Genomic DNA, 20,700 nt, shown 5'->3' with positions numbered 1-20,700 from the left:
TTCTGATAATTACGCTTGTTTGCATGTCATTGGAGAGGCTTTGCAAGTTGAGCTGGTTCTTTTGGGCACAAGGACATAAAAGTTACGTTTTCAAAGCTTTTAAGTATGACTTTTGTTGTAATTTACCAATAAACTGACTACAATATAAATAGAAAATAGGTTTGTATATATTTTTTTTAAATGAATCTCGAATTAAAATCTGGTTACTCAGGTGGTGGAGTGACACTAATTAAAAATGCTTATTTTTTTTTGATAAATCTGTTTTCAGCTGTTTTAATCAAACTGCAAGTTACCACTTTTAAATATATGAACAATTTTTTTTAAAGCAAATTTTTTTGAAAAAAAGTTATGTTTTAACACACTGCCCGATTGTGCTGGTTTGTGGTAGATTTTGTGTTTGGTGATGAGAAAGTGAGTTTGAATGGAAACTTGGAGGGTAAAAACAAATTCAAAATGGGCACAATTTACACCCAAAGCGGAAATACCCCATGATACCAAAATTCTGACCTCTGAACTCTGTTTGATGATCTGCATTCATCTAACAAATTGAATTTAATGAAACTTCACCGTCTGTCCCTATTTCTCACTAGAGAAAATAAAGCAGTTTCCACTCAGCAACCATTGTTCTACAAGCTATTAAACCAGTTTGTTTTATTTACTCCAAGAAAACTGTGAACTAAATAAGCTACAGTTCTATCCATTTATAAACCTTATAAAAGGAAAGTAAGATTGTTTAGAAATCATTACAGATAATTTGTGAAAGAAAAACTATTAATACTGTGACAAGTATATATGCTTTCATTTTTCAATGGGGTGAAGGCAAGTGAATTTGATCAGCAACTACACTGGATTTCTTCTGAAGTTGAGAAATTGTTTTTGTCAGCAGGTGTACAGGCAATGCTGAGATTGTGAGGGTTGAATCAATATCTTACCAACTCTTTCAGTCTGCTCCTTTTATATTCACATTAATTTCACTGCATTAGAATGCACTCCTAATCTTGCTTTTATCAGGTTGTTTGGCCATTTCTAACGTTATTTTTGAGTGCCATATTTTTTTCAATGCCTGATGAAGACTCACTCAGGTCAGTGAATGAAAAATCACATCACCAGTTGTATTGGAGACCAGGACAGATGCCATGGTACCCATTTAGCAGTAATGTCTATATTTGCTGCCACCTCCAGATATATTAACTTTCTCCTTGATAATAGACATGCGTATATTACACCCAGCATCAGCAGCCCAATGCAAACCAAACCACCTGACCTCCTTGGAAACCATAATCGTCCTGCATCCCATGAGTTGCTGGCACAGCCCGGTTTCTGGAAGGGTGAAACTCATTTCATGTAGCAGTGTCACAAATCCAAAATAAACTCTGGATTGCTGCATGGTGACATCACACACTCGTGCGTACACTTAGTTATGAAACGTGCAGTAATGTGCAAAACATTAGCTGTATTTTCCTAATTACTACCTAAAGGTCTGCAATGAAAGTGGTGCTTGGAAGCCATGGGTCTCTAGTCACTATCCCAAGACCTAGCACCAGGTATGAAAATGCCTGAAAACCATTTCGTAGATCAACCTCAGAACATCTCAACACCAGGCCAACTCGTTCTCTTTGTTCACAGATACTGAGATTAGGGCTGTTTTTAGTAGCTGCATTATAAAATAAAGGGGACAAGAGACAGCAGTCAGATAAACTAAGTAAACCTCTGCCAGCCAAGCACTAAAGAAGTGTGTTATAGCCTCACGGGTTAACTTGCACCTCCTGCCCCAGGCTATCTTTCCAAATGGAATAACAAATCATTTTGCCGCCACTCATGGCCTCCTTTCAAAGGCCCAACTGAGACCAGGAAATGAAGATGTAGAAACTGTGGGCGTAAACTGTTAGCCGCGCACTCTGTGGCAACTGGTTATTATAAGCAACACTAAACAACAAGCTGTGTCATCAGCAATCCTATTACATTGCTTTTGCATCAGTAATAGACTTCGCAGTTTAAAAACGGATCACAAAGTTTTGCTCAGTTTTAGCTTTTACACTTAGTAACGTCAGCACCATAATGCATAAATGAACAAAAATAACTGCAGTATGCTTCAGAGGCTTAGAAATGTGCAATAACCCAGCTCTAATAGCTCCAAAAATATATAATGAAAAGGATTCATTTTTAAACTGAACATAAATACTATATACAGATTCTGCTGCATGGAATTAATATACAATCAAAATGAGTAATAAAATTACCAATATTTCATTCCCTCAATATTCCAGTGAATGCAATCTCCCACTCAAAAAAGACTAAGCAAAAAGTAACTATTTTGTAATATTGTGAAGTAATGGAGTCAATTCCAAAAATCCTTGGAAAATATACTAACTGTAAAGAGATAGAAAGAAACTGCACAGACCACCAAGCTCACTCTGTCAATTCAGTCTCTATTCAGGACTAAGATGCATTATTTTTTTCTTTAAGTTAGGGAAACGGAGATTGAATAAACAGATTAAATAAACATTCCAATTTACATGAGGGTAATTCAAACCATCTGTTCTCATATGCAACAATCACTAATGATGAGTTCAAGGGAATTGTTGCAGTCATCCATGGCAAAGCTGCATTGGGTTTGACAGTGCGGGAGGGAGTGCTGGAGTTCACTGTAGCTCTACGCTATTTCCTGATGCCCTCACATCTGCTCAGTTCAAATATATAAAGATTATGAAATACTGCCGCAGAGCTTTTTGCAAGTTGTTTGCAACTTACAAATGACCTATGGCAATGCAACCTATTTGAAGCTGATTCAACTGCACTGTTGAAATTCGGATAGCAAATAAATCTTCGTTTTTTAGAATTGCAAATCATAACAAGCAATCAAAAACATTTGGCAGCGGATAGTTCCCAGATTCTTATAAGCTAGCTGATTACATTTCTCGTCCAGTTTTGGATTTAGGATCACCTACACTGGTATTATTTGGCATCATTTTCAAATCGATTTAGAATGGTGATATTATCTTGTGCTGTGAATTTTGTTATTTATTAAAAGCACTAATAAAGGGAGTTTTGACGCTGTCTTGTTATGGACGCACAGTGTTTGAAATTCAAGAGGAATCTGATGCTTGTCCGTGGTAGTATTGTAGGTGCCCCCCCAACCCCCCCCACCCCACCTTACTGTTGAATTCCTATTGAAACCAAAGTCAAGCCTTACATAAATATATGGAAAAATTATCTAATATCTGGATGTTGTCAATGTCCTCCAATCCTCTCCAACTTTATGCTTACAGTTTCTATCTAGAGTCTCATTTATATGCAATTTGCCACAGGCAAAAGCAATGCCATATGTCACAGGAAAACATTGCCTTGTACAGTAAGCTGCATATCGACCCACATGCGGCAGATTTAAAATACCACATCACAAATATACTATGCTAACTTAAAAAAAAATTGATCAGCTCACTTTAGGTAGTTAGAAGTTATCTAAATAAATGCCACTTAATGCTTTTGTGCCCTTGGGAAAAATGCATCTGAAGTTAATGATTTTTGAAGGGAGAAAGTTCCCAGTGAGATTGTGTTAATTGTAGATGAGCCTTTTCCTACTTAAATGTGTTGTTTATTTGACTTGCTTTATCTGTGAATAATGTAACTTGGCTGATATGATGTAAACAAATCACTATTTCTTTTATTAAATTGTTTAATTTTTGATGTTATAACCCTATTATAAAATCAGTTTAAATTGTTTTGTGTTCTACATTCTGAAATCCCACCTGCAATGTTTAAAATTGGATGGATCCAAGTCAATAAACAATTCACTTAGTTACACATCTATTGCATGTATCAGATCCACCCGGGGGTGGGTTGGGAGGCAGGGACAGCCCTCAATCGGGCACTCTGTGCTCGACTGCTATGCCACCAACCCCCACCCCCACGGCAGGCAGAAAGGCCAGCAGCTATCGCTGGGTGGCCTTTCATGTCCCCAATACGCCTGCTTGCCACTGTTAAAATACCCGTGGAGGCGGGCGAGGGCCCTTAAGTGGCCATTCCGCACCCCCCCGCCCAATGCCGTAAAGTTGACCAGAGGCAGGAGTGGGGCGGGTAGGCCTCTCGGAGCCTCCCGCTCAATTTTATGCCACCCCCCCCCCCCCCACACCACCATCCAACCTGCTGAGGTGGCATAAAATTCAGCCCTCTGTGTCTTGTCATGTGATTGGCTCAGCAAGGTTTACTTTTACTTTGGAACTTTTTAAAAACCAGTGAGTTGGACAAAGAGCAGGCATTTGAAATTTGGTTTCTGATCTGGCTGGAGATCAAAGTGCAAGAACCAGAAAAAGACCTGTCTCTGTAAAGGAAATTTGCATCTCTTGAAAAAAAACCCTGTATTTGAAAGGTGGCAGATTCCAATTGCCTCCTGTCTCTGAAGAATTCCTGCATCCAGTGTGGTTCCTGTTTCCTCCTGTGTTTTGGGAAATCCTGGAACCTGAAGAAAGCTATTACTGCCATACTGCTTTTATGAGTCCTAAGAAGACCCATTGCTACACCCCTGCTGAAAGATATATGTGATACCTGCTGTAGCCTAATTGCCTTGAATGTCTACGCATCACAGACTGTTCATCAACCTCGCCTGGAGAGACTTTGAGTGGCATCCAACAATTCGACTCTGGGACACCTCACCCAACCAAAGAAGTTCCTACCAAAACGTGACAAAATGAATTATTTTATTATTCCTTTTATTCATATGAAATAGCTGTAAACCAGAATACTTTTTTCCCCTGGTTAACCCATTTTTTTGAATGTATGTGTGCGTGCATTAGGACTAGGGAAATAAGGAGCTTTATATATATATATATATAAGCCCTTGAAGCGGCCAACATCCCCAGCTTATACACACTACTGAGTCAGCGGCGCTTGAGATGGCTTGGCCATGTGAGCCGCATGGAAGATGGCAGGATCCCCAAAGACACATTGTACAGCGAGCTCGCCACTGGTATCAGACCCACCGGCCGTCCATGTCTCCGTTATAAAGACGTCTGCAAACGCGACATGAAATCGTGTGACATTGATCACAAGTCGTGGGAGTCAGTTGCCAGCATTCGCCAGAGCTGGCGGGCAGCCATAAAGACAGGGCTAAATTGTGGCGAGTCGAAGAGACTTAGTAGTTGGCAGGAAAAAAGACAGAGGCGCAAGGGGAGAGCCAACTGTGCAACAGCCCCAACAAACAAATTTCTCTGCAGCACCTGTGGAAGAGCCTGTCACTCCAGAATTGGCCTTTATAGCCACTCCAGGCGCTGCTTCACAAACCACTGACCACCTCCAGGCGCGTATCCATTGTCTCTCGAGATAAGGAGGCCCAAAAGAAAAGAACAAAAGAATATATATAAAATTATTTCATGAGTGGTTAAGATTTTTTTTTAGAATAAATAGTTAATGTTGTTGTTTAAAGAAACCTGATTGCTGTGCTATATTCTGGGGGATAAACAGAATTTCTAATCGGCTATTCTTCAGTAGGTGGGAAAATTCATTGATATGCTGTGACCTGGTGAGAAGTGGGACTCAATTAACAGTGCATTTCTCCCGCCTTGGTCATAGCATATTATTTGGGGGCCCTTGTGGGATCAAAATCCAACACTAATAACGTTTTTAATTTTAGAGATACAGCACTGAAACAGGCCCTTCGGCCCACCGAGTCTGTGCCGACCATCAACCACCCATTTATACTAATCCTACACTAATCCCATATTCCTACCACATCCCCACCTGTCCCTATATTTCCCTACCACCTACCTATACTCGGGGCAATTTATAATGGCCAATTAACCTATCAACCTGCAAGTCTTTGGCATGTGGGAGGAAACCAGAGCACCCGGAGGAAACCCACGCAGACACAGGGAGAACTTGCAAACTCCACACAGGCAGTACCCAGAATTGAACCCGGGTCGCTGGAGCTGTGAGGCTGCGGTGCTAACCACTGCGCCACTCACGTTAATTGTGAAGGGAGTAAGAATTGAAAGAGAAAAATAAAAGAACCAGGTTTCTTATGTAATAGGAAACTGGAAAACTCCAGTTTTGCTCGGGCTCCTTGATGCCATACTTGGTCAAATGCTGCCTTGAGGTCAAGGGCTCTTACCTCATCTGTTGAGTTCAGCTCTTTTGTCCATGTTTGAGTCAAGGCTGTAATGAGGTCAGGTGCTAAGTGGCCCTGGCGGAACCCGAACTGAGTGTCAGTGAACAGACTATTGCTAAACAAATACTGCTTGATAACGCTCTCGATGACATCTTCCATCACTTTACTGATGACTGAGAGTAGACTGATGGGGCGGTAATTGCCTGGGTTGGACTTGCCCTGGTTTTGTGTACAGGACATACCTGGGCAATTTTCCACATTGCCGGGTAGATGCCAGTGTTGTAGCTGTACTGGAACAGCTTGGCTAGGGGCGCCGCAAGTTCTGGAGCACAGGTCTTCAGTCGGAATGTTGTCAGGGTCCATAGCCTTTGCAGTATCCAGTGCTTTCAGTTATTTCTTGATATCACGTGGGGTGAATTGAATTGGCTGAAGACTGGCATCTGTGATGCTGGGGACTTGAGGAGGAGGCTGAAATGGATCATCCACTTGGCACTTCTGTTGCAAATGCTTCAGCCTTGTCTTTTGCACTGATGTGCTGGGCTCCCCCATCATTGAGGATGGGGATATTTGTGGAGCCACCTCCTCCAATTAGTTGTTTAATTGCCCACCACCATTCACCACTGGATGTGGCAGGACTGCAGAGCTTAGATCTGGTCCATTGGTTATGGGATTGCTTAGCTCTGTCTATCGCATGCTGCTTATGCAGTTTGGCATGCAAGTAGTCTTGAGTTGTAGCTTCACCAGGTTGACACCTCATTTTGAGGTATGCCTGGTGCTGCTCCTGGCATGCCCTCTTGCTCTCTTCATTGAACCAGGGTTGGTCCCCTGGCTTGATGGTAATGGTAGAGTGGGGGATATGCCAGACCATGAGGTTACAGATTGTGGTTGAGTACAATTCTGCTGCTGCTGATGGCCCACAGCGCCTCATGGATGCCCAGTTTTGCATTGCTAGATCTGTTCGAAATCTATCCCATTTTGCATGGTGGTAGTGCCACACAATACGATGGAGGATATCCTCAACGTGAAGGGACTTGGTTGCCACAAGGACTGTGTGGTGGTCACTCCTACCAATACTGTAAAGGACAGATGCATCTGCAGCAGGCAGATTGGTGAGGATGAGGTCAAGTTAAAGGCCTGCTCGGGTCTGGAAAAGAAACCACATCGAACCCGAGCCTGACCTGGCCCGAGTCCTTCCATTTTTTCCTGCGCTCAACCCAACTCACGCCCGACCCGACCTCAACCCAACCCCAGCCCGACCCGAACATAGTGCACTCACTGTTCGCACCACTTTTGGATGGATGGAATGGAAGGAAGCAAGAGCACGATGACGTCATAGAAACGCTCACTGCGCAGACTCAGAGTCTATGGAGTACTGTGTGTGTCTGACCGGGACCCAGCCCGACCCGAGCCCAAAAGCCAGACCCAGAAGAGCGATCCGATCCGAACCCAACACATGTCGTAAGGTCCTGTCGGGTTCGGATCGGGTAGCAGGCCTTTAGGTCAAGTATATATTTCCCTCACCACCTGCCGCAAACCCAGTCTAGCAGCTATGTCCTTTAGGACTCGGCCAGATCGGTCAGTAGTGGTGCTACCGAGCCACTCTTTGATGGACATTGAAATCCCCCACCCAGAGTACATTCTGCGCCCTTGCCACCCTCAGTGCTTCTTCCAAGTTCAACATGGAGGAGTACTCATTCAGCAACTGAGTGGGGGGCAGTAGGTGGTAATTAGCAGAAGGTTTTCTTGCCCATATTTGATGTGATGCCATGAGACTTCATGGAATCTGGAGCTGATGTTGAGGACTCCCAGGGAAACTGCCTCCCGACTGTGTAACACTGTGCCGCCACCTCCGCCGGGTCTGTCCTGCCAGTGGGACAGGACATACCTGGGGATGTTGATGGCGGTGTCTGGGACATTGTAAGGTATGATTCAGTGAGTATGACTATGTCAGGCTGTTGCTTGACTGGTCTGTGGGACAGCTCTCCCAACTTTGGCACAAACCCCCAGATGTTAGCAAGGAGGACTTTGCAGGGTTGACAGGGCTGGTTTTGCCAGTGATGTTTCCAGTGCCTAGGTCAATGCTGGATAGTCCGTCTGGTTTCATTCGTTATTGACTTTGTCACGGTTAGATACAACTGAGTGGCTTGCTAGGCCATTTCAGAGGGCATGTAAGAGTCAACCACATTGCTGTGGGTCTGGAGTTACATGTAGGCCAGACCAGGTAAGGACAGCAGATTTCCTCCTCTAAAGGACATTAGTGAACCAGATGGGTTTTTACAACAATCGACAATGGTTTCATGGCCTCTAGATTTATTAATTGAATTCAAATTCCACCTTCCGCCATTGTGGGATTCAAACCCATGTCCCCAGAGTAAAACCCTGGATCTCTGGGTTACTAGTCCAGTGACAATACCACAATGCCACCACCTCCCTTCTGACTGAGAGTAGAAAAGACAAGACTGTAGCGTTGATGGCAGCTGTAAAACCAGATACAAAAACCAAAGTGAGTGTAGGGATTGAGAATAAGATACCTGAAAGTTATAGGGAATTCTTGTCAAAAGGAAACGTAACTCCATATCCCTCAAGTGAGGCAGGCAAACCTATCATTATGCTTAGGGATACAGGAACAACCCAAACTCTTTTGCTGGGGAAAGGTATAACATTTCCACCTGAGAGCGCACCGAATGCTAACGTTTTAGTTAATGGTATTGTTGGGGAGTATATACCTGTGCCTTTGTATCGAATGCACCTAGAGTCTGACCTAGAGTCTGGGATGGTAACTGTAGGAGTTGTCCATAGTTTTCCAGTAGAGGGAATTAACCTACTCCTAGGGAATGATTTGGCTGGAGCAAAAGTATCAGTTTCTCCTGTTGTCACAAAGAAACCAAGTGAAGTTAAAGAAACAGAACAATTACAGAAACAAGTTCCAGGAATATTTCCTGCACGTGTAGTAACCTGAGCAATGGCTAAACAAGTTCCATTGTCAGAGGTAAAATTGGCACCACAGACAGATAGCTGCATTTCTGAAACTTTCCTTGAGGATTTAGATAATCCAAATGAGATGTTTAACAAATCTTCTTTAATCACAGCACAACAAGCTGAACCAGAGTTACATAAAATAGCATAGGCGGCTCTGACAGAAGCTGAGGCAAAAGGAGTTCCAGAAGGCTAGTGACGACGGGGTTCTGAGGAGGAAATGGAGACCGCCTCATAGACCTGCAGATGGAGAATGGACTATAATAAAAGCAAAATACTGCGGATGCTGGAAATCTGAAATAAAAACAAGAAATGCTGGAACCACTCAGCAGGTCTGGCAGCATCTGTGAAAAGAGAAGCAGAGTTAACGTTTCGGGGCAGTGACCCTTCATCCGATGACCCGAAACGTTAACTCTGTTTCTCTTTTCACAGATGCTGCCAGACCTGCTGAGTAGTTCCAGCATTTCTTGTTTTTATTTCAGATGAAGAATGGACAGTTGTTCGACAGGTAGTGGTACCACCTAAATATCACCAGGAATTATTAAGGTTAGCAGATTGCATTTCTCTAGGAGGACATATGGGGATCCGAAAGACCAAATCATGTGTAAGTCAACATTATTACTGGCCAGGTCTTACAAAGGACGTGTGCAATTTTGTAGAACATGCCATACGTGCCAAATGGTGGGAAAACCACAACCTGCCATAAAACCGGCACACCTAATTCCCATACAAGTTATTGAGGAACCTTTCAGTAGGGTGTTGGTAGACTGTGCAGGACTCTTGCCGAAAACAAAAGCAGGACACAATATATACTCACTATCATGGATATGGCTACTCGATTTCCAGAGACCATTCCCTTGAGGACAATTACTGCTAAAGTAGCAATACAGAAGTTAAGCCAATTCTTTACGGGATATGGATTACCACGAAGTTCAATCGGATCAAGGTTCTAATTTTATGTCAAAGACAAACAGGCCCAAGTAAAAGCAGAAATCCAATACATGCTGGAAAACAACTTAATTGAACCTAGTCAAAGCAGCTGGAGTTCACCAATAGTGCCTAAACCTGATCAATCAACCTGACTTTGCATAGACTACAGAAAATTAATGCAGTAACGAAGGCAGACTCCTACCCAATTCCTCACTTGGGAGACTGTATTGACAGAGTGGGCAGTGCCATGTTTCTTACAAAAATAGATTTGTTAAAGGGATATAGGCAAGTTCCTTTAAAACCCCAAGATAAAGAAATGTCAGCTTTTGTCACACTGGAAGAGGTTTTCCAATGTCAAGTGATACCAGACAGGTTAATGAATACTCAAAAAACTTCTCAGACCAGTGAACCCAATAGCGGCCATGTTCCTAACTGCACAGTTTACCTTGCTGAGGTGCTGATCTATAGGGATACTTGGAAGGAACATTCAAAACAAGTGGGAGATTATGTTTGGAAGGTTGCAATTGGCTGATGGGAATAACCTTTGTGGAAAAATTTAAAACCCCAAGTGCCAGAATATTCCGATGGAGATTATTGCTACAGCCGTATCACTTGAAGATTGTACACATTTTGGAAAAAAACAATGTTATTGCAGATGCTTTGTCACGAATTTAACTTTGTTGAGTTACATGAGTAACAATGGTACAAAGAAAAACTGTGTAAGCTACCAGTAGAGTGAATAAGGGGCATGAGTGCGAAAATATGTTTTCAATTTCTATTTTTACATTGTAATGAAACTCATTCAAGAATGGCATTTCATTTAGTCAAGGGCAGAGGTGTCACACAGGTTTTATTTTTTAAAAACTGAAAAAAGGATTTTCAGTGGATACAGACACCTGCAAATAGCTGAAATTTTTGGATGTTGACTTTGTATACTGGACTACGAAAGCAAGCAGTTTCAAGGAAGCCAGCCAAGGGTTTTGACCTCCACAGAGCAACACTTTGAATGACAGAGGAGACTCTGTGTCTCATCATGTAATCGGCTCAGGAAGGTTTAATTTCACTTTAAAAACCAGTAAGTTGGACAAAGAACAGGCATTTGAAATTTGGTTTCTGATCTGCCCGGAGATCAAAGTGCAAAAACCAGAAAAAGACCTCTCTCTGTAAAGGAAACTTGCATCTCCTGAAAGAAACCCTGTAATTGAAAGGTGACAGATTCCTATTGCCTCCTGTCTCTGAAGAATTCCTGCATCCAGTGTGGTTCCTGTTTCCTCTTGTGTTTTTGGAAATCCTGGAACCTGAAGTAAGCTTATACTGCTGTTGTCCTAAGCAGACCTGTTGCAACACCTCTGCTGAAAGACCTATGTAACGCCTGCTGTAGCTGAATTGCCTTGAATGTCTACCCATCACAGACTGTTCATCAACCTCACCTGGAGAGATTTTGAGTGGCATCTGACTATTCGACTCTGGGAAACCTCACCCAACCAAAGAATTTCCTACCAGAACAAGACAAACTGAACTATTTTATTATTCCTTTTATGCATATGAAACAGTTGTAAACCAGAATCCTTTTTTTCCCCAGTTAACCATTTTTTGTGAATGTATTTGTGTGTGCATGAGGGCTAGGGAAATAAGGAGCTTTTTATATGTATAGATTTACCTCATTAATGGTTAAGAATTTTTTTTTATAATAAATAGTTAATGTTGTTTAAAGAAACCTGGTTGGTATGCTTTATTCTGGGGGATAAATAGAATTTCTAATTGGCAATTCTTCAGTAGGTGGGAAAATCCATTGATATGCTGTCATCCGTGGTAAGTGGGACTGAATTAACAGTACATTTCTCCCGCCTTGGTCGTAATACACCTCATTAGATCAAATATCATTCATAAAAAATCAATGAGAGAATTGAAAAAGTATTAAAAGAGAAAATCTGTTGATTCCTGTAGTTTTCTGCTGACTTTGATAACCTGGCCTCTCTTTAATGGGAGGTGCAGGGATTTACAAGCAGCTGACAATCTGGTTTATTAGAAGGCCAACAGACCATTCCTTCTTCTTCAGAAGTGTGTTAGTGGGACTTCGGAGGGCATTTTACCTTTAGACGAGCAAGAACAATTAGTCTATGATTAACCACAGAACTTTTTCTCATGGGGCATAGTAGAGCAGGATAAATTTCAACTCTGGTCCAGTTACACTTTATGACCTTAGAGATACAGCCCAGGTTCAATATAGTTTCACTTTAACAGCTGACAGCTTTCTCAATGTAGTCCTTTCACACCTAGTAGGAAAGGGCCACCATGACGTAAGCAGAGTCCTATTTATTGTATAATAAAACATGGTGTATTACTCCTGTCTTTATGAACTGGCAAATCCTAACTACACTGTGCTACTGGTTGTATACTATAAATTAGAATAGAAAAAGTCAAACACATTGTACATTCAATTCCACATATCCACATTTAGTCAGAGAAGCACCTGATTAATTGTATTCATGTTCCTACAGATCGTATTATATTGTTCAACATGTAACCTTACAATCCATCATGTCGACAGGCTCTGCTCACACCAGTAATCTAGATCCACAAAAGTAAATGTGTGCAGTATCTCAAATCTACCCCACAAAACAAACAAAAACTCACTGGTAGGAACTCACCTGATTAGCAAACAGAGTTGTAACAAACTTTCCTGGTTTGAAGATATCCACTCCCTACTTAAACAGTTCAGTGTAGGAATTCAAGGTGAGATTAGTTTCAAAGTTTACATAGGAAAAGTCAGGTTCTGGTGTGATGTGAATCGTCCAATATGTTCCCTATAGTTATGCAGAGACAAAAAAAAGTAGCTGTCGAAAAATGGTGTAATGAAGTGCGTATAGTTATTAAAGAGCCATATAAACAGCAAAGGAAAGTGGCAAAAACACAAGCCCAGCACAGTTTTTACAATAATTGTGTTTTGGTAACATGGAAGAATTTGATCTTCGCAGAAACAGCTTGCACATGTTTTCAACCAAAAGCTTTGTTATAAAAACTGTGGCAGATGCATATTTCTGCTGCCATTTTCAATATTCTAAACTGTTTGCTGAATATTTACCGATATTCCGGGCTATATGCCAGAAATTCCTATTTACAAGGCACCTTTAACATAGACAATCTGAAATGAGAGAAAAAATTTGGTTAAAACATATGTAAACCACATTTATTGACTGTGCCTATCCTTGGTATCCGGGACATTAAAATTCTTATCCTTGTTTTCAAATACCTCCATGGCCTCGCCCCTCCCTATCTCTGTAATCTCCTCCAGCCCCACAATTCTCCGAGATATCTGCGCTCCTCCAATTCTGGCCTCTTGAACACCCCTGATTTTAATCGCTTCACCATTGGTGCCTGGGCCCTAAGCTCTGGAATTCCCTTCCTAAACCTCTCTGCCTCTCCACCTCTCTTTCCTCCTTTAAGATGCTCCTTAAAATCTACCTCTTTCACATTTGGTCATCTGCTCTTTTGTGGCTCGGTGTCAAATTTTGCTTATAATGCAAAAGTGCCTTGGGACATTTATTACATTAAAGGCATCAGACAAATACACATTATTGTTATGACAGCCTTACTTGACAGAAGTAGATGGTTATGATTGTCACAGCACAATAGGAATGTCTGCAAAAGGATCTGTTTGCTTTACAAGTCTGAAATTTCTAATCTTATTGAAAAGTTATATATGCTGTAGGCCTGTTAGAAAATGCAAATCTCTGTAAATACAAGACAATGATATACTATACTGTATAAATCCAATAGTATCTTATGAAGTCTCTCAAACCTCCCAAAGCACTTCACAGACAGTGAATTACTTAGAAGTTCATTAACTGTCGTTCTAAGTAAACACTATTTTGCACACAACTTTTATTTATATAGCACCTTTAAGGTAATAAGACATCCCAAGGTGCTTTACAAGAGTATTATAAAACAAAATTTGACACCATGCCAAATAAGGAGTTATTAGGTCAGATGACCAAAAGCTTGGTCAAAGAGATAAGTTTTAGGGAGTGTCTTGAAGGAGGAATATGGGGTGGAGAGGTTTAGGGAGGAAAGTCCAGAACTTAGGGTCCAGGCAGCTGAAGTCATGGCCACCAATAGTGCAGTGATTAAAATGGGGGATGCTCAAAAGACACAGTAAGATTCCACAAAAAGCAATGAAATGAATAACCACTTAATCTATTTTTGGTGATATTGTTTGACAGAACAATGTTGAGCAGGATGTTCAGTCCTGCTCTAATTCAAATAGGCCCGTGGGATTTTTAACAGCAACATGAACTGCCAGTAGTAAATGATGTCTTTGTGGGAAGAGAGAAACATTGACAGCAGATTTTGAAATACAACCATCTTTAAGGAGGCAGAAACTGATACCTCGGGTGGGAGAAGCTGGTAACTAAACTATATAATGTAAATATCCCACACAAAGATATGTATTCCAATAGGAAATGAATACATTAAATTGGGTAATAAATACATGATATACTTCAAATAAGCAGGTATAATCTAGCGTGAAATGCATCTGCTGTGTACTGAGATTAATTACTCTGTTGTAAATCAACATCACAAAAAAAATTACCTGCTAATATTCACATTGCTGTCTGTGAGAGCTTGCTGTGTGCAAAAGGGCTACTGCATTTCCTACATTACAACAATGACAACACTTCAGAAGTATTTCATTGGTTACAAAGCACTTTGGGATATCCTGAGGTTTTAAAAGGTGCTGTAGAAATGAAAGTCTTTTTTTCATTTTTCTTCTTTCCAGGAGAAAATGTGGATATTTAAGAAAAGGTGAAATATCTGTGCAATATGTGGAAGGTTAAGTTGTTAAGTAAATCTGTTTTTTTTCATTTAATCACGTTCCACCCATTAAGTGTTAAGACCTGTTGCTGAGAAAGTAAAAGCCTGTCCCTTTAAGAGGTTTCAGGCAGAGACCATGTGATCATCCCTTACAGAATCTTGAGGACAAACCACTTTGCTATGCTGTTCACAAATCATTCTCTTCCACCACTAACATCTGTTTCACATGAGATGATTTGCAGCATAGAAATAAGCATGGCAACAAGACTCCAGCAATTCATTCCTCAGTAAAAACGTGGGACAATTTTGGAGCTGTTTCTCTGTGGTTTTATTTCACCTTCTGCTGTCAAACTCTGCAAAGCATTCCTAACAACCAACTTGCAGGCAGTGTGCCTCTGGCGTCTCCTGCAAGCCCATTATTTCATGACCTGTTAGATTTAGCAGGGATTTTTGGATGAGACAAAGAAAAGCAAGCTACACAGTCTAGTTTTGACTGGTTCAAAATAACTAATTGCCTCTGGACATCGGAAAAAAAACTGACAAAAAGCCGAAAGCACAGAGCTTCCACTTCTTCAACATGTTTGCACAGACCTGTAACAAACCCTCAAATATCCAACCTAGTACTGCCCTGATGTAACTTGTAAACATGATCCCTGCTCCTCCCTAAACTAAGCTAATCTAGTTGAAATAATTGGTCCATGGAAAACACAAACTGGTCTCTTCACTTTTTTAAAAAATCTCGATCAAATCCCGTGAGGTTACGCTTCTCTAAATGATAAAGACTCAATGCTTGAGCCTATCTGGGTGACTAAGGTGTTCTAAACTGGGAATCAATCTTGTGGCACTATTCTGCATCCATTCCAGAGCCTCAGTTTTCCCCAATACATGAGACCACGTAAAATTAGACACTATATTCTAACCAAGGTCATGAATGAAGACTAGTGCATGGTGGTCACACTGTTGACAGCATTCTAGAATGTAAAAGGCCTGATCTCCAGAGACCCACATTTTTTCGTCTTGTGAATAAACATCTCCACTTAATATGCCAGCACGGACATGACTAGCCGAATGGCCTCCTTCTGCGCTATAACCATTCTATGATGAAACCTACTGATCTTGTCCTTTGTAATGTCAGCAACTGTGAATCTTTGACCTCCAATGCTCTTTGATTGGAACAGCTGAAGTATAAAGTCACGTGTCAATCCTAAGGAGACTTTTAGACAATGTAAAATGTCCTGAGCAACTGTCTATGCTAACTCATTGTATTACCACTTTCTTAGAATCTACATTTAGCATGGTGAGGAAAAATTCAAGGGTGTTAGTGTATATGACCTTCTCTTGGGGAAAGTGGAGTAGTGAGAGTATCCCCAAGAACAGTGTAGTGCAGTGGTCAGTATTAAGACACATATCTCAGTCGCACTGGCCTTTTATGTGGGAGGACTCTGGGCACTGCACTTTAGGAAGGATGTGAAAGCATTAGCGAGGGTGCAGAAAAGATTGATGAGAATGGCTCCAGAGATGAGGAATTTGAATTACGTGGACAGACTGGAGAAGCTGGTGTTGTTCTCCTTAGAGAAGAAAAGGTTGAGAGGAGATTTGATAGAGGTGTTCAAAATCATGATGGTCTAGACAGTGGATAGGGAGAAACTGTTCCCATTGGTGGAAGGGCTGAGAACCAGAGGACACTGATTTCAGGCGATCGACAAAAGAACCAATGGTGGCATGACGAAAAACTTTGTACACAGCGAATGGTTAGGATCTGGAATGCACCGCCTGACAGTGTGGAGGAGGCAGATACATCGGGGCTTTCAAAAAGGAAATGGATAAGCACCTGAAGACAGAAAATTTGCAGGGCTATGGGGAAGGGGAGGCAGAGTGGAACTAGCTGAGCTAACATGGATACGACGGGCTGAAAGACCTCCTTTTGTGCTGTAACCATTCTATGATTCTACGTGTTGCCTTTTCTTTTAAAAGAACAAGTCAACCTAAACAAAAATTAGGACAAATTTATGAATATCAAACTAACCTGAGCTTATTTAGTTCAGCATTCAGTTTGCCATTGATCCCTATTAGTTCCTCTTTTTAGAAATTCCATTTCTAACTCATTTACAATAAGCATTGGACATTGAGTGTCTTGGCTTGGATAAGCATTTTCTGACTTACTCTTACTGTTAAGTGTGCAACCTGAAAATATTCCAGAGTAATATAGCAAGTATGAATTTACTGCACCACAGTTATCATTACACTTCAATTTTGCCCCATTTCTCATTGATATTGGCTAGGGTGCTCCCACACGAGAGGCCAGTACAACTGAGATATGTGCCTTAATACTGAACAACTCACTACACTGTTCTTGGAGATACTCTCATTACTCAATACATTTTCAAACAATTAGGTCTGGAATTTCCAATCAGTTGTGCTAGTTTTTTTCTTGCCACCCCCATCACTGGCAAAACCAACGCAAAAGTTCACACAATTTTAAGTACAAATTGCATTCAGTGCAATTTGAGTTTCTGTGATCTTTTGCTCTAGTTTCAAAAATCGTGCTCAAAGCAGGCCCCACCCTCAAAACTGGCCCCAACCCCAGATTAAATTAATCATCATTGAGAGTTTCTGCTAATTCCGCACATTAGCAGGGCTTTGAGATGGCTCCAAAAATTAAGCTTTTAAATCACCGGGTGGAGCTAGAGAGAAGTGGAATTGTGGGAGATTTATGGAAGCTTCCGAGAGACATTTTGAATCCGTCTCACAGACACAGGCTACTGTTAAGACACGTGCTCCAATCTGAGATCTTTTATTGTTAATGTGCTTTAAATAAACCAGTTGGTTATTTAACACAGCAGGATATCTGCATTGCTCAGAGTTAAATTGGATATCGAAATTAAACCCAGCATAAACACAACAGCAAGGACACTAACAGGTATCTTTAAGAAGGTTTTGAATGATTTTTAAAAAAAATTATTAAAGACTTGGCTTCTGTACACCAATCTAACTAGAATATAGTTTTGTATATTTTTTAAAAGTCATTTTCAATAGTTTAAAATCAGGTTACTCACAGGTGGTGGATTAACACTTTGATTTAAAATGCTTAATTTTTGTGATAAACCCATTTTCAGCTGTACCAATCAAACGGCACAAGTTACCACTCGTTAAAAAAAACTCAAAGAATAATTGTCTGGAGTTTGCGGTCAGTGGAGAAGCAAAGAGAGTTCACCACTGACATCGAAGTAAGTGTCACTGAGAAATCTAGCAATCTCTCTGGCGAGAATTTCACCTCTATCGCCGTGCAGTGATATTGCAACTGATGACAGCGTTCTTTACTGAGATTCTCAACGTGGAGCTGGAGTGAAGTCATCAAGCTGTATATCACAGACATACAAACAGGAAACAAAATGCAGAGGGGAAAAAAAAAATCACTTTTAGAAATGGTTACATAGAGCAAATTAAAGATTGGGGCATATACATGTGTGATGGTAGAAGCCAGAATATTCATATAATCATAGAATGGTTAAAGCACAGAAGGAGGCCATTTGGCCCATTGTGTCCATGTCAGCTCTCTGGAAGAGCAACTCACCTCGTCCCAGTCCCCCGCCTGTTCATTGGAGCCTTGCAAAGTTTTTCGCTTAAGATAATTGTTCGTTCCCTTTTGAAAGCAACTGTTTCAGGCAGTGCATTCCCAATCCTAACCATATTCTGAAAAAGCTATTTTTAAAAAATTATTTAAAAAATTTTGTTCAAAAAATCTACTAATTAATCAGTTAACAGCACTCCACAAATATAAAACTATTTTTTCAGGGCAACTTCTGTTGTTCATCAAATTGCTGTTTAAAAACACAGTTACACCTGACTGAACAAGATGCAACTCTTTGTGAGGTTTCTAACAGTGATGTGGGAGCAGGAGAACTGACGTTCTCATGGATTTCTGTGGTTGCTGGCCCTGGAGCAAGGGTGCAAAGTACAGAAGCTGCGATGGAGCAGTGAGTGAGAGTCCGCAACTTCAGGATTTCCTAACCTGCGCATGTCCTGAAGTTGCAGTCAGTTTCAGAGGGGGTAATGATGGCACACGCTGACAGTTCACCATCAAAAACTCACAAAATCGGGGCCATTTCTAAATTCAAAATTTTTTTGAAAATCAAATTACCTTTATAAAACACTGCCCAATTGGCTCATGACCGATTTTGCATTTGATATGCAAGTAAGTTTGAGCAGAAACTCGAGGGGAGATAAAACACTTTTGGGGTAATTTGTGCCGGAGGTATCGACTGGGCCCAAGCAGTAACTCTACTCCACATTACAACTCTAATCCATTGCCAACAGATCAGCATTCCTCCTTCATTTCAAACAGAAAAATGATCCAAAGTCTATGTAACTCTCAGACTGTAGTCATACTGTCTGTTGGTAAAAGCTTCCAAATGTTTATCACAAAGTTATGATGTGTCATTTTATGGAACTACTAACCAGATTTTTTTGCACAGTTTTTATTTACACGCGACAGATGCATTTTACACGACACTGACCTCAGAAGATTGTTTTTATAACCCTTGCAATAAAACATTTAGATATTTGTTTGTGTAGATGAATACTTACATCTGCTTTCAGTCCATTCATTGAGTAGCCACAAGGATTGAACATTGTGGCATCTATAATGGACTCTTGTATCAGGTCACATATCCCACTCATCTGAGAAAACATTTTTTTTAAAGAAAATATAAGGCACATTAAGCTCCAGTTAGGTGTTTAAAATCATCTGTGTCCGTCTATATTAAATGTTCTTTTTAAGGCTGGCATTTTGGAATTCTGAGCATTCTCAAAATGATAAAGATCCAACAACAAACTAGCACAATGATTTTAGTTTTTAATTTGCTTCGTTCCTGCTTTCAATTCTGCAAAATAAGTTAGAGTTCATCTGATTTGAAACATGAAATTGATGACTCAGACATTACACATATTTCTGAGTGCGCTGAGCTTAAATGCTTTATAATTATAGCTTTAAATTGCATTTTATGGTGTTTTTAACAACTATTCTCCAAAAAAGGCATAGCAATTATATTACAATGTTCCATTGTCTTGGATTCACTGTATCATGAGCACAGAGAGTTCTATTTTGCCCGTTGGCAAGAATTGTTGAGTTCTCAGCAAGTGAACTGAGATGAATATTCAATCTTAATTCAACACTTGCTGAGCTTGACAATGAAGTTAGTATCACTGCTCACCAATTGTTCGAACCCAATGTTTTTTGCTGTCAGGAGAACCAGAATTTTGTTTGTGTCCCAGTTTCACTGTTGAGACCAACTGTCAAGAACAGATATATTCTCGATCCTTTACATTGGAATTTGAAAGAAGAGTGAAGATAAAAATGTTAATTCTTTTACTCCGTTTCACTGAACTTTCCAAGCTATCAAGTATTGCATTTGGAATTGAGCTGTGGATGTTCAGTCATTGAGTACATTAACGACCGAGATAGATAGGTTTTTGGGTACTAAGGGAATTAAAGGATATGGGGATAGTGTGGGAAGGTGGAGTTGAGGTAGAAGATCAGCCATGATCTTATTAAATAGTGGAGCAGGCTCGAAGGGCCGAATGGCCTACTCCTGCTCCTATTTCTTATGTGCTTATGTACATAATTCTGTTCAGCTCTAGATCCTCTGTAATTGTATGGTTCTTGATATATCTATTTAAAATATACAAAATCCCCAGGTTTTACATGTGGAATACTAAATAAGACCAAAACAATATCTTGAGGAATTGTAAAATTCTATATAAAAAAAGCCACACTTTGAAGTATGCAATGAAAAGTTCGCCATTTGAAATTCTTTTCATAGAACATGATTAAAAAAAACAGATTTTCATCGTCAGCAAGATTTTGCTTTCTCCAC

General features: G+C 40.6%; 1 protein-coding gene across 9 annotated transcripts in view; it reads right to left on the bottom strand.

Moving 5' to 3' along the window:
- Positions 1-20,700, bottom strand: part of LOC137347313 (S-adenosylmethionine decarboxylase proenzyme-like) — a 105,217-nt gene that overhangs the window by 29,281 nt on the left and 55,236 nt on the right. For 3 of the 9 annotated variants that reach the window (XR_010968928.1, XR_010968927.1, XR_010968925.1), the window contains exons 7-8: positions 19,412-19,504; positions 12,661-12,816 (exon numbers count right to left, since the gene is read on the bottom strand). Coding sequence is in view for 3 of the 9 variants with exons in the window: in XM_068011731.1 (XP_067867832.1) it covers positions 13,124-13,154; positions 18,399-18,526; positions 19,412-19,504 (252 nt within the window). In the remaining 6 variants the exon portion in view is untranslated. Of the gene's footprint in view, positions 1-9,219; positions 9,320-12,660; positions 12,817-13,094; positions 13,155-18,398; positions 18,527-19,411; positions 19,505-20,700 lie in introns of those variants that run through there. The other 6 variants (XR_010968924.1, XR_010968923.1, XM_068011731.1 and 3 more) reach the window with 5 other exon arrangements.

Source organism: Heterodontus francisci, chromosome 31, assembly GCF_036365525.1.
Source record: "Heterodontus francisci isolate sHetFra1 chromosome 31, sHetFra1.hap1, whole genome shotgun sequence".
Classification (NCBI taxonomy): Eukaryota; Metazoa; Chordata; class Chondrichthyes; order Heterodontiformes; family Heterodontidae; genus Heterodontus; species Heterodontus francisci.
Note: the sequence above shows the minus strand (reverse complement) of the source record. Positions and strands in the feature narration are given on the sequence as shown.